Raw genomic sequence first — 13,857 nt, forward strand, 5'->3', positions numbered from 1 at the left:
ACAATGTTTACTGCTTCTACTGCTTCTACTGCTTCTAGAGCCAGAAAAATTGACTAATGTGTATGAAGTACAGCCTGCTCAAAGTTTTTTTTTGTTTGCTTAGTCCTCAAACCAGACAGTGCTTGCAGAAACTGGGAAGTTTGAAGACAAGTGTTAGTGGAAGTTGTAGTGTGTTTCATTAATCTAGTGTTGAAAGGAAACCAGCAGAACTTAGTAAAATCTGTAGGATTTAAATGTAGGTATCAGCAGGCAGTTGTAAAGTAGCAGGAACTTGCTAGTCTGTGGCTGTGAAGATGACAGTGATAATTATCACTTTACTACTACAAAAAAAAATTGCTAAAAATAGGCATGTTGCCTTCCTTAACTCCTGCCTTGCCCTGGAATCTCTCAGTCTAAAGCCTTACATGACCTGGTCAGACACTTTCTCTTTACTGTTTGGCTACAGTGTAATTCAGCCCTTGCTGTCCTCATGCCAGAGTTGAGGCTCTGCTGCCTGCATGGACGTTCTGCACCAACAAGGGCTGGAAGCAGCCCATGCTCTTTTTCTCCTTGTCAGAGAGTATTTTTCCCTCTCCAGCCAAGAACCCGAGCAGAGCTGCAGTCTGTAGGCAGCAGTAAGTGCCAGGATTGTATTATGCTGACGGTGTGCTGCGATGCTTCTCTGGTAACACGTGATTCCTTCGCAAGAAAGGTAGAAGTTACTGTGAGCTGGATTTGGTACACCCTCTATTCTTGTTTACCTCAGAGCCTGCATATTTAAGGAAGCTGTGCAAAACTGTGTGTAATCATTGTCCTTTTTAGGACCAGATGTGCGTTATCCCCAGCTTGTGTTCTAAATAGTTTGTTTTCTCTTTGTTTTCAGTAACTAAGGTGCTGACAAGTTTTGACTTCTTCATCCTCATAAACATGAGTGAAGTTCAGGCTATGGTAGAATTCTCCGTGGAGCTCCACAAATTCTTCAATGTGGATTTGTTTCAAAGAGGGTAGGTAGTATGTTCTTTTAAACTTTACTCCATTGGATGGCTTGTTGGAAACACCTTAATGGGTACTCTGTCATGCAGTGTTGCTTCATGTGTTACTGACTATTTTTATAGGGATTTGATTATTTTTATTCTGTATTGGAAAGTCACATAGTCTAAAAAGTCTAGGATTAAATTTTAAATATAAAAATAATTTTTCTTAAAACCTAATTTGCAATACAATATTTTTGTCTAATTGGAGATGAGGGTAAACCTGTAGATATGGAGAGTACATTATATTCTTACCCAGGCCTTTACCCTTGCATGTGTTAATTTCTGTAATCCCTTTTGTTTGAAATATGATAGGTGTTTCTCTTCAATATGTAAAAAATGGTCTTGCCCCAGGTAACCTGCTTGTTTATCAGTTTGGCAGTGGGGAATTTCACCAACCTCTCTCTTCTCCCTGTGCTGTGCCTCCAGTTACACAGGACTCCAGGCTGCCTCTTTAGGCTCTCCTGACCTCCTCTTACTCCACCTTATCTCTGTAAAAGTCTTTTCCACATTCCTTTCCTTTGATATTATGTGATTGTCCTAGATTACTTTCTAAGGTCCTTGTTTCCCATGGCTATGCAGGAAATAATCCTTTGTAGCTTATTTTGGAGCTATTAAAGATTATTGGTCCTTTAGTGTTGTGGTACATTAGCCTTCTGTCATTCCTCAAGTAGACTACAGTAAAAATGCATGTTAGAGTTTAGGCTGTATTAGTGTTTGTAGAGATGGAACAGGGTGTATCAGTGTTGATTTATGATAGCTGCTTTTTCCAAAACATTGTAGAGTAACTTCCCTCAGAAATAGTGATAAGAAAATATATTCTTGTTTTTAGCCTTGTCGTGGTTCAAGACTGGGGTGTGTGTGCGTGCATGGGAATATTGTTTTCAGTACAGCTGGGGGGTTGTTTTGACAGAAGTGATGACCCATTATGTTTGGTACTATGCAGTCAAAGCATATACAACAAACTGACTCCCTTTTAGGGAAAATTGTAATTTCACTCTTCATTGGAAGAGAAGGGTTAAGGAAGGCTTAAGAGATCTGTGAAAACACTGAGAATATTCGAATTACTTCAACAAAAAAGCACAGTCTTTTGAACTGGAGCCTTTTTAAATCTTTGAAATCAGTGGGCAAGGAGAGGGTAGAACATGGCAGCACATTTACTCTAATGGAGAACCTGAAGAGAAGAAAGTGTTTTGGTTGTCTTAAGCTTACAAATCAAATGGTTCCTCAGAAAGGTAGTTGAGAAGCAAAGCACAGCAATATAATTACCAATGGCGTATTCTTTACCTGGTGTATTTCTTTTTAGCTTACTGTTGCAGTAAGATAAAAAGCAGTAAATTCACAGGGCAAGTTCAGAGAGGTGGAATGCTGACATAAAGAGAAAAGTGACGTGAGGAGATAACTTCTCTGGTTTCAAGCTGAACCTTAAACTCTGGGCACATTTCTGTTGAAATTAATGTCAGGAAGAAGAGAGAACTTCCAGAATAATTTGACAGACCAAGAAATGTGACTATTGCAATTAATTCAATTTGGGTAGGCTCCAGTATTTTTCTAGGAAACTGTGTTTATTTGAGACCATATGTAATACTTCTGTTGCTGCAGGAGCTCTTGGATAATGGATTGAATGAGCAGAAAAGGAAATCTTTAGTTTCATTGTTAGCCACCTATTTTTTAGCTATCACCGTGTTTAGCATGGTTTGTCTTGCCAAAATCAAGTTACAGAATTGATTGTATTGTGTGCATTTAAGCCTTCCCAGAGTGGCATGCTTGTCTCATGGAGTTAGAAACATCATGACCTTCTGAACTGTGTAGAACAAAATGTCAGCTATTGCAAGTAATCACATCAAGTTCCTCATTAGAATTTAGAAGATTTTACTCCAAAAGTATTTGTTTGCAGAGCGACTCTGGATTCTTCCTCATTTGATTACTGGAGATGTCATCATTCCCAGCATAAATTTCCTTCTGATCAGTTTTAGTTGTTTTTCTTAACAGCTTTGTCTTGTGAATCACTATCAGTCTGAAAGTTCACCCTTATGTATTTTAGATGTCAGTCTTTTGTCCCTTTTATTAAATATGAGCTAACATGAGTTTGATCATTGGAATTTGTGGCATATTCCCCACTCTCCCTTCTTTTTCTGTAGAGTCCATGTACCCTAATATCCAGTCAAACACATTTTACTGTCTTCCTGCTTCTATAACTATTTGAAGAAATGACATGTCAACTCTTGCATCCCAAGTGTCTCATATTTTCTCAGATTTGTATCTGTAGTGGCACTACAGTTGCCAGAAGCAGTTAGGACTGTGTTTACACTAACAATTAAATTTGGCATTTAAGGAACGAATTACTGAAAGCAGTGCTGATGTCCATACATCTGTATGGTTACTTCAGACTAGATTTTAACCTCATCTTCTGATGAGGACCAGATATTTTGTATCATGAGTGTACTTTGAAGTTGTTTGTATCAGTAGTTGGTTCAGGCTGTTTTGTGCCCCTAGGGGCTGAAGTGCATTTTGTGACTGGTAGATCAGAGTAGTTCAACTTCTTTAGGAGACATCCAGGTTCTATGACTGGAAAGCTCTCAGTGAACTGAACCAGCATGCAGCAAACTGGGGTCATTGGGGAAGGTGCCTCAAAACCACTTTTTTGATCTAAACTGGTCTAAATAGTGCAGACTGAGCGAAAATTTCTCATAGTATTTTACTCAAGATCATATTTATATGAAGGGTTATAACTATCTTACCCTCCTAAGTGACCCTCTAAAGCAGACTGTTTTCTTTATTTCAAGAGAACTTACTATTCCAAGAAGAGCTAACAGACAGTGCATTGTAATAAAATATTTGTCTTATGTATCCAATGCAGCTATTTTGTTATGTTTCCTTATAACTGTGCCATTTGCTTTAGACCCAGCTTGTTACAGATGGCTCCACTGGTTTATTTTTATCTGTTATTACATTCATATAAGGCTTCACACAATTTTTGTTTTGACCTAGTGAGATGTGATGATAGGAGTTTTGCTCTAACAGTGATTGATATGCGAGTATTGTGTGACAAAATGAATTAAAGAAATGTATTTGTTTGGGACCTGTGAGAATGTCTGAGATAATGAAGTTTCAGGCTGTTTTGTCATCTTAGCTCATAAAAGTTTACACCAGTAAGGTGGGGGCTCGATAGTACTGATCTCCTATGAAACAAAGGAAGCATAACATGACTTGATTACAGAAGTAGAGAATGAGTTGAGTTGAAAATTGGTTGGATGATTTGGCTCAAAGAGTTGTGATCAGTGGTGCTAAGTCCAACTTAAAGCTGGTGACCAGTGGCACCTCCCATGGACTGATACCGGGTCAGTGGTCCCAGCAGTCTTTGCATAGAACCATAGAATGACTTAGGTTGGAAGGGGCATTAAAGGTCATCCAGTACCAACCCTCCTGCCATGGGGGAGGCACCTTCCATTAGAACAGTTAGAGCCCCATCCAACCTGGCCTTGAACACTTCCAGGGATGGGCTGATCACAGCTTCTCTGTGATCACTGCCTGTTGCAGTGCCTCACCACCCTCTGACTGAAAGAATTTCTAATACCTCATCTAACCCTAGCCTCCTTCAGCTTAAAGCAGTTCAATTTCAAAGACTTGGCTGTAAGAACAGGTTGCTTACCCCCTCATTTACATACGTTTTGTATGTGTCAGCATACATATATATCCTGAACTGAGATACAAATGTGTTCAGAATGTCTCATTCCAAACTGCTTACTGAAAGTGACTCAGTACTTTGTAAGGCTCAGTTGAAGTTCCCATGTTCCCCATGGGATGATGGGTCCTGATGTCTAACTTGGGACAGTCACACCTTTTCTGTGGGTAGGAAGAGTTTCCTGGTAACCCTCACTTGTGAGAATGTGAGGTTTTCATTTCCCTGGAGCTGTGTATTGATTTTTTTACCTGTAAATGGCAAATCTAATGAGCTAAAAAGACTTAGCTAGTAGTTTGTAGTTTAGCATAGTGCACACATTGCTGCAAGATCTGCTTGGAAAACAGCTGTCATCTACATTTCCCCCATCTCTGTGCATTTTTATATCCCAGTGTTCTTACTTTCTCACTAATCTTTTGTTACTTTGTCAGTAGTATGCATGCACACACAAGTGGCCAAAGCTGGCTTTAGAACACTTGTAATCGTTATGTCTCTATGTGTTTTGCCTTTTTTTTTTTTTGGTACCATTTTAATTTGTAAGGTACAATACCTGCAGTTTCATTGTGGGTTTCAGAAAAAGAAGTTCCTAATGGTTTTTTTGGCTGTGTAAATTTGTTGTTATATTAACTATGAGGAGAGGAAGTAAAATAAAGTAGTAACAGTAGCTCTTTATTTCATATTTATTGTTTAGTATGTCTTAGTTTTCTTTTATTTGACTTTGTTTTGGGTTAAAAGATTCTTATAAAACCACATGAAGAACTTATATTAGTAATGTAAGTCTACCACACTTCTTAAAGTCGTTTTGCTTTTAACTGTTGGGTAACAGATGGAAAGAATAATACTAAATACCTTCCAGAGGAGAGACTTTGGCAGATTCTAACCTAAAAGGTATTTTTGGAGATGTATTATATCTGAAAGGTTATTGGTAGGATTGCAGCATAAGTTGCTTGTGAACCTAAATGCTATTAAAAGTCAAAGGAATTTCTGCTTCAGAGACTACTGAAAATTTAGCCTTATGATATTCTTCTGTTCCATAGATTTATGTTTTTCCATGTGTAGATACTCACTGATGTGTCTAAGCAGTATTGCCATTTTATGCTTTCATGCATGTGGTTGTGTAATGTAGCTTAAAAAAAAATAACACTGAATCAGAGTATGAAATTTAATAAATCTTATTATGATTACTCAGTAATGTCATGAGAAATAATGCAATATATAAAAGGTTGTATTGTTTTCTGGATCCGGTGAGTTGGCTACATTAATTTTAAAATTTTTAGCAAGAAATTAAAATTCAAAATGTACACTTCCAGCAGGACCATATTTCTTCCTCCTGTTTATATCAGAAATGAAAAGGTCCTTAAATGAAGAAGTAGCCCTTGCTAATGGTTTGTGTTGCCAGCATATGATCGAATAACAAACTCTTGATGGACTAGGAACATTCAGGTTCACCTGTTTGGTTTTCTTTTTAATTCATACAGCTCAGACATACTTTTACTTTCAAATTACATTTCTGTATGACATATTTTTCTGGGAATAAGTGTTGTGAATTGCCTTCTGACAGCAATAGTCAAGATAGCTTATCTTTTGAAGTATTGTACTGTGATCTTTACCTAATGTAATGCATTTTTACAAAGAGAAAAGAAAGCTGTCAAATTTGTCTAACAGTTGTAAGATGAGCTCTGTTTTTCAGTTTATGGTTTTACAGCAATACAAATAGCAATTATGCAGGTTTAAGATTTGGAAGGCTAGGCAGTAAACTCAATGGAATAATCTGTCTAGGAAAAATTATGCAAATATTTTTGGTCTTGAGTTTTTTGTTGTTGTTGTTGCGTTGTTTTGGTTTTTTTAAGTGGATCAGTTTCTGATTCGAGTTTGTCAGTAGATTCCCACACACAGGTCCTGCTTGCTTTGAGGCAGGAAAGGGTAAGACTGGGAATGAGCAGTGGAGAAGTCTTATTTTAAATTGCCATTGCTGCAGAAGTTGAAACTGAGTATCATCAATTTTCCTATTAGCCCCTGTGATGCAGCATGTCTGAGACACCAATGACATGGTCTGGTCCCAAAGGGCAGTTACAATGTAAAAGACAGAATCTTGTCTCCTAAAATATGACATCTTATATTTGTTGAAAAGAGGGGTTAAAAAGTAAGTAGAAAACTGAGCATTGTTTCCTTTGAGTCAGCTGAGAAATTAAGGTTTTTTGAAGCACACTGAGTGGAACTGAAGACATGGGTAGGTTGTTCTGCTTGTCTTCTTCAGGTATCTGAAGACTTCAGTTATCTGTGACTTCAGCCACACAGGGAAGCTTGTCTGGGGGTCACCTACAGCCACTGTAAATTGGACTCCTACTTTTGAATCCTCCTCCCTGCTCTTCTCTGTGGTAATTCCAGCTTAAGAAGCTAAATGAGATACAGATGCTGCAGGTTTTAGCTGCATATTCTGACTCATAAAGATGATTGTACAGATGCTTGTTTCTTCAGTCATTATACATAGAGGTATACCTAAGGGTTGGTAGTTATAGTTGTCCTGAGGGTATGTTTATTTTCCTGTATCCCCCCATATTCCAAAAATATTACTTCAATGTTTTGTAATGTTCATGGGTACTCATTGCATCTTCTGGACTTCTCAAATATGGGGTGCAAATTTCAAATCACCTGAATTTTATTCAGATTTTAGCTCTTACATTAAAGTAGTACTTTTGGACATTTTAAAAATAACAACTTTTGCAATTGAAAATATGATTTTGCAATGGAAAACATTTTCTCAACTCAGAATTAAAGCTGTCTAATGGCATCCCATCTCCCCCAGGCATTCAATTTGGCAAAATTCCATTTTTTAAGAACAAAAAGATGAAGAGCACAGATGCCTAGTTATGCCATCTTGCTGCCTTTGTGGACCTGACAGTGCTGTGGTAGGCACAGCTCTTTGGTGCAACAGTGATATGGCATAATTTGCTGTCCTTTGAGACTGCTTTTGGAGGGACTTTGGAATTCCTTCTTTCTATATGCAACTGAAGAAATAGGGGTCTTGTGTATGTAACACCAGGTACCATTTCACACTGCAAAGTAACAGTTGTACCTCAGCATGCCTTGCTATGAAGTCTGTCAGGAGAAACATGATCCATGAGTTTAGTTTAGTGAGGGGGTAAATGACAGTGTAAGACAGGAATGAGTATAAAAGGATTTTATCTGGAGAAGACCCATTCTTTTATTCTGTAGAACATATAGCACTCAGCTGTGTATGACTGAAGGTAGAATGGGCATAGGTGTTAGTTGAAGGCATCACAATAATGATTTCTTGAGTATGCACCTTTTTCTAAATTGAATTTACTGAGTTCAGTATTACGGAGTGGCATGTGACAGCAGTAAGTTTTAATTTTGCTTTGAATACATATTTAGTCACTAAAATTGCTACTTTTGAGATTCTTTCAAGTGTTAGCACTCTTATGTGTGAAAGCTTGTAGCTTGTGCATAGTCTTACAGTTCAGACCTGACACTGTGAGATGGTAGCAAAACCCAGAAGAATCTGTAATTCATAGGTGTTTTGCCTTATTTATGTGTGCTTGGTTAATACACGTAATGGTTACAGCAGAAATATGATTCTTTAAGTTAGTGTACCATCCACAGCTATCTAGGGAAGGGAGAGAGAAAGATGCTTATCTTGTGTTTCACAGTCTTGAATCCCTCACAATACAGCAGATGTTTCTGGTATGGTGTCTTTTTGTGCCTCCTTTGCTGCTCAAACAAGCTAATAATGTCTTGATGTATACCTCTATCTGTAATCACAAACAGCACTTTACTGGATCATCACAAACTGCAGAGAGCATATAGCTTTTTGAAATAGGGACCCAGGCTCAGTCCCACCACCAAACACAGACTCAGTCAGTGACTCCACTTCAGTCAAGTGTTTGCTTCAAAATCTCTTCCTCTTTTACTTCTTATGCCTCCTGTCAATTACTGTACTCCACATAAAGTAACTCATCAGATTTTTGAATATTTTTTTAACCTTATTTCACCCCACTCCACTTGTTTGCCCTTTCCCCAATTCTGACTCACATTGGCCATGGGGGAAGAAGCTTAAAATATCTCCAAATACTTAGAGGCCCTCTAGACTGGACCATCGTGTTCATGCTTATGCATACATAATTTCCTTTGTTGATTTAAAAAGTTTTAAAATTGCTTTAAAAATTTGTCTCATATTTTCTCAAAAAATATGATGAATACCTTAGATTAAGTGATCAAGACCTGCTGCTAATAATTTTCTGTATTTGTGTATTTTTACTGCAAGAAGTAGCGCCTAAGTTATTGTAGGTGATCAGGCTGGGAAGAAAAAAGAAGTGTATTTTTCACTTGTGCATGTTTCTTTGATGTGGATGGTTGTGCCTGAGCTCCAGGGTTTTTTTGGTGGAGGGAGAGGGTAAGAGAGTATACCCAGCATGGCCCACTGTTGGTGTCATGAACCCAAATCTGGAGCGAAATAGCATTCTATGCATTTATATTGGGCCTGAGCATGGATCTGCCAAAAGGTGTGATATGCATGGTCTTCTCCTGCTTTGTTTGCTCCTGCAGTCAGGTCAGTCAGATGGGCTTGCTTTTGGCAGCAGTATAGTCAGAGAGTGGGTTAAGCAGGCAGGAACACAGGGTTAATGGTATAGATCTCACAGGTATGGAGATCTGTTGGATAGCATCTGCCTGAGTAGGGTGATCCTGCTTCTGGTGCTTCCTGTGTGCCTGCAGCTATGCTCTTTCACCTTAGGGCTGGTCAGCTCAAAGTGGTAAACCAGCAGGAAAAAAACAGCAAAACCAAAATCATTCTGGGTTATATTTTTTTAAATCTCTCTGGTCCAATCAACATCAGATATTCTGTCAGTGATGGTGCAGGAGTATAAAGTACACAGGAGGAATGGGATGCCTACTTCTGTCACCAGCTAGCTTTTGGGTTGGTTTAACTGTAATGCTGGACTTTAACTAATCCTGAGAGAAATGTGCATAAAAGTTCCAGGCTCTGTGTTAGGAAGACATATCTGGCACGGGAGAGGCCATTATGTCAGTATGATCTGCTCAATGACAGCAGCCCAGAGATCAGTATGTTTTGAAACAAAACCTCTGTTTGAACTTCTGCATTCATCTCAGTTGGCATCCCTGCCCCTAGGATACAGAGTTATGACAGATGTCAGGTATGTCAATTCTAATTTCCCTAAGCCCTCATGTGGAGACACAGAGCTTGCCTGGCAATGCCAGTTTGCAGTTTCCACCTCCCTTGCTGCTGGCAGCTTCGTGCCACCGCAGTGCCCTGCCCTGTGGGTTGTGCTGGCTGAGCTGCTGGATCTGACCAGTGTCCAGAACTGCTCTGCAAGTTGTGCATTGGTGTAATTGAGAAAGGTGTCAAATGTATGGCAGGGGGAAGAGTTGAGTGCCTGGGAGGACAGGACAGAGGAAAAGGGGTAAAACAGAATTCCTTAAACTTAGTTTCTTGCAGAAGTCCTTATATTGAAAAAGCACAGTCTAAATTTCAAGACATTATTCTTGACATTCCCTTACTATAAGAAAGGATAGGATTTCCCAGATGCCAGCTTGCTTGACTGGCACAGGGAAGGAATCAGATTATTGCAGAAGTCAGAGAGATCCAGCTCTGATACTTGGCAGAGAAAGGGCCCCTAATCACGTCCAGAATGCCAAGTACCTTTTCTGTAGGTCAGTTCTGAAAGGGGGAAGGAGGAGATGATAGAATGGCATCCAGAGCAGCAGAATCCCTCAGCTTCCAACTCTGCAAGGAGAACTCAGGATCTTCTTCAGTGGATTTTGCAGATCTCATCTTACAGGGAGCAGTGGTGGGAGGTCAGCCCCATAAGGGGAACAAAATGAGTTAGATACTCAGATGGATGGAAAGTTTGAGGGCTCTCAGTATATGTAGAAAGTAAATCATATGATCACCTTGATGACCATCACTGCACTTCAGTCATATCACCATGGTTAGGGCTTCTTCTATAGAGTTTTTCCCTTTTCCTGATTATATTCTTCTCAGTTTTCATCTCATACTACTTTTGTATGCCTTCCTTTCAGCAATTTGTTTCCTACCTTTCCTGAATACATTCCTACATAAAATTGATTTCAAAATATTTTAGATACCACTTGAGGTTTTCCTCGGTGCTTGTTACAATTTTCTTAAAACAGAAGCATTTGAAAAATGTAGACTTTAGAAAAACAAATTGGTTTTTTTGCTTGCTTATATAATTTTTTTAAAACTTATTGAACAGGTTCAGCAGGTACTGTGTTTCTTCAGGGTATCCAGCTTATGGAACCTGGCAAGAGAAAAAGGGATTTGACTTCTTAGTGTGTTTGTTCTCCTGTAATTTTTTTCATTTATATAAACTGGCATCAGAAATTTAATTCTTGTCAGTATACTGGATAGGGTAGGTCTTGGGAGATACTGTTGCTGTAGGAGGTAGCTCTCTCATGTCAAAAAGTCTGTTCAAGAACAGTAACTCTTCTTTTTTATGAAGGGGAAAGAAGTGGAGCTTTTGCTTTCAAATCTTGAATGTTCACTTTACTCTTTGACATTCATAAGCTTTTAGGATAATCGTAATTTAGAGAAACAGGTCTTAATTTATGCTGGTAGCTTTTCATTACTTGCTTGTGACATTGTTCTGGTAATATTCTCTGAGGTTATTTCTTAAGATTTATGATAATAATAAAGCAGTTCTGCTTTTCAGTGCTTTTGGAGTTGAAACTCTTGAAGTTGAGGAAAAAATAATTTACCAGAAGTGGCAGTACAATTTCATTTTATTTCTGAGCATGGAGCCCCACCACTAGCTCAGCCTTTCTTAAGCCCCTGTCATGTCACTGAAGGGAACACTTTTTCCTCTGGCTGTGTGATCCTGCCTTCTGTTAATAGCCCCTACTGGATTCTTCTTTTCCCTTTTCAGGTGGATGAGCATGTTGGTTTCTTTTACCATAGACTTGATGGAACAGCAAAAACTTATTTGAGGCAGGACAAAAATACATAAAAGAGGTTTTGGTCTGCAAAATGCTTCTACCTGGGGCAGTACTGGCTTAAGGTGATTTAAATGAATCATGAAAATGTGCCTTGCTTGAAGGAAAAAAGACACTTCTAAATCTTAGAGATTACTTTTCCTTCTTTGTGTGCTAATAACATCTCAGAGCAGTATATTTGAAACTACAGTGTTGCAATGTAAAAAATTAAATGACAGGAGCTAATGTCACTTTCAGAAATTACACAGCTACTACAGGGGAAAATATGAAGATAAGGGTAAGGGATGAAAGTGATGAAAGTGAAGGTGACCTGCCTTTCTTTGGTTTATCTTACATAAGATACGGTAGCTCACATGGGCTCTTTTGTCATGATTTTTTGCAACAGTTTTCTTTGTGGTACCTGATTTTCCCTCTGGTTAAATGTTTGCTATTTGCAATTAAAACAGAGGTTGGCTTTCATGAAAATAAGGTGCAAAGTGAATTGTAAGGCTTGTATACTTGTTTACTGACAGATGAGAGTAACAGAATTGCACAGCTGCAAAACTTACAACCTTTGAAAGACTAGTGAAGGCCAGAAAATGAGTTGTCCTCTGGTCTCCCATCTGCTGTGTTTGCTAAACTTTGATTTTGAAATTAATATGTTATGATATCAGTCTTGGTAAAAACTGATGTCTGTTTGCAAGGGCTGAAGGTATAAAATTGTGACCCTGTATACTAGGAAAACCTAGCATCCCGTACTTTTCTCCCCAGAGAACTGAAAAGTTCCAAGCCACAAAGTGGTTAAACAATGGTGATATATGATTTGCAAGGCTAGTATGGTGAATCAAAAAGTCAAATGAAAAATACTTTCAAGCTAAATAAATATAGTTTAAAAGTTCTTATTAGAGAATGAGAAATCGTTATTCTTGAAGATAAGCTTTATGGGACTGTTGTACTTTAAAGATTGGAAATTTAGTATGATTTCTTTTGTGAGGAAATTTAGTATGATTTCTTTCTTTTTCTCTTCAGTAAGAACAGGAAGTAAAAGAGGAACTAAAATTATAAATATAGACTAATATAAGTTAACATATATTTGATTATATAAGAATCAACTGCATGTTTATGTGTCTCTTTAAAAAAGCAATAATTATTTGAGACTGTTCCCCTTTCAAGTTTTTTAATAGATGTTCATAAGCATTGCAGGAATTCTGCCTGAGTGTGTTTTGTGATAAGAACATGGTGAAAAGGCTTTTGTAATAATAAGGCAAAATCTCCAGTTGCATTTACTTTCCTCTCTCCTGTTTTACGTATTTAATCCTGTTTCATGTATTTAATCCTGTTTCATAACAAGCTGCTGTGACTCAGTTGAGGTATTAGTCTATAATAACTCTCATCAGACTTTTGGTCTAGTTACTATTTTGTTTATATATAAGACTGATTTTCAGAAATGTGTGCTCTAGGCATGTGAGGTACTTCAAAAAAGTAATTAACTTTCAAGGAAACTTACTTTCAAATGTATGAGAACCTCTTATCTATTTCCTGTAAGTTTGCCCATTGTGTTATTTATCTTAATAAAAGTCAGCTGGGAATTACATGGATTTTTCATTGAAGGGATTGCTAAAAGATTTTAAACATAGGGCATTAAAGTTTTCCTGTTACTCAAGTATCTGAATTAGAGTTTCTCAGATAAATCTCACAATTATAGCAGAATGTAAATCTCATATTGGTCCCTACTAGAAGTACTTATTACAAAATGATTGCAAGATATTAATCTTTCTGTACATTCTATACTTGTATTAAATAATTCCCTGTCTAGATAAGCCCTGTACCTAGTTTGGTGTCTATTTGGTATTCTGTGGGCCCAAAATAGGTTTGGTGGGATTAAATTTTTATAGACAACTGTGCAGGTCTCCTGGTGAGGAACAAGTCTAACCAATTCTGGTTTTAATTTTGCACTTCAATAATCAACTTTTTATTGCCTGTGCTTTATTGTGTCTTTCTCTGTTCTCTTATTTCTGTTCCATTGCACCTTATTTTATTTCCGTTGTGATCTTCCTCTTTACCTGGGTTGCCTTTTTACAGAATGCTTAGGAGGTTACAAAAAAAAACCTGGCAAATTTGTGGTAATGTTTAAGATAGAGTATTTGTGTTCCACAATCATATGGAATGTTATAAATGTTACAGGTGTACTCAGAT

At 37.9% G+C, this 13,857-nt stretch overlaps 1 protein-coding gene across 2 annotated transcripts in view; it reads left to right on the plus strand.

The window, feature by feature from the left end:
- The window catches only part of FAM135A (family with sequence similarity 135 member A), a 79,733-nt gene that overhangs the window by 17,515 nt on the left and 48,361 nt on the right, over positions 1-13,857 (plus strand). For both annotated transcript variants that reach the window (XM_054629383.2, XM_077174794.1), the window contains exon 3: positions 863-983. In XM_054629383.2, coding sequence (XP_054485358.2) covers positions 907-983 — 77 coding nt within the window. In that variant the 5' untranslated portion in view covers positions 863-906. The remainder of the gene's footprint in view (positions 1-862; positions 984-13,857) is intronic.

This window comes from Agelaius phoeniceus, chromosome 3 (assembly GCF_051311805.1).
Source record: "Agelaius phoeniceus isolate bAgePho1 chromosome 3, bAgePho1.hap1, whole genome shotgun sequence".
Taxonomy (NCBI): domain Eukaryota; kingdom Metazoa; phylum Chordata; class Aves; order Passeriformes; family Icteridae; genus Agelaius; species Agelaius phoeniceus.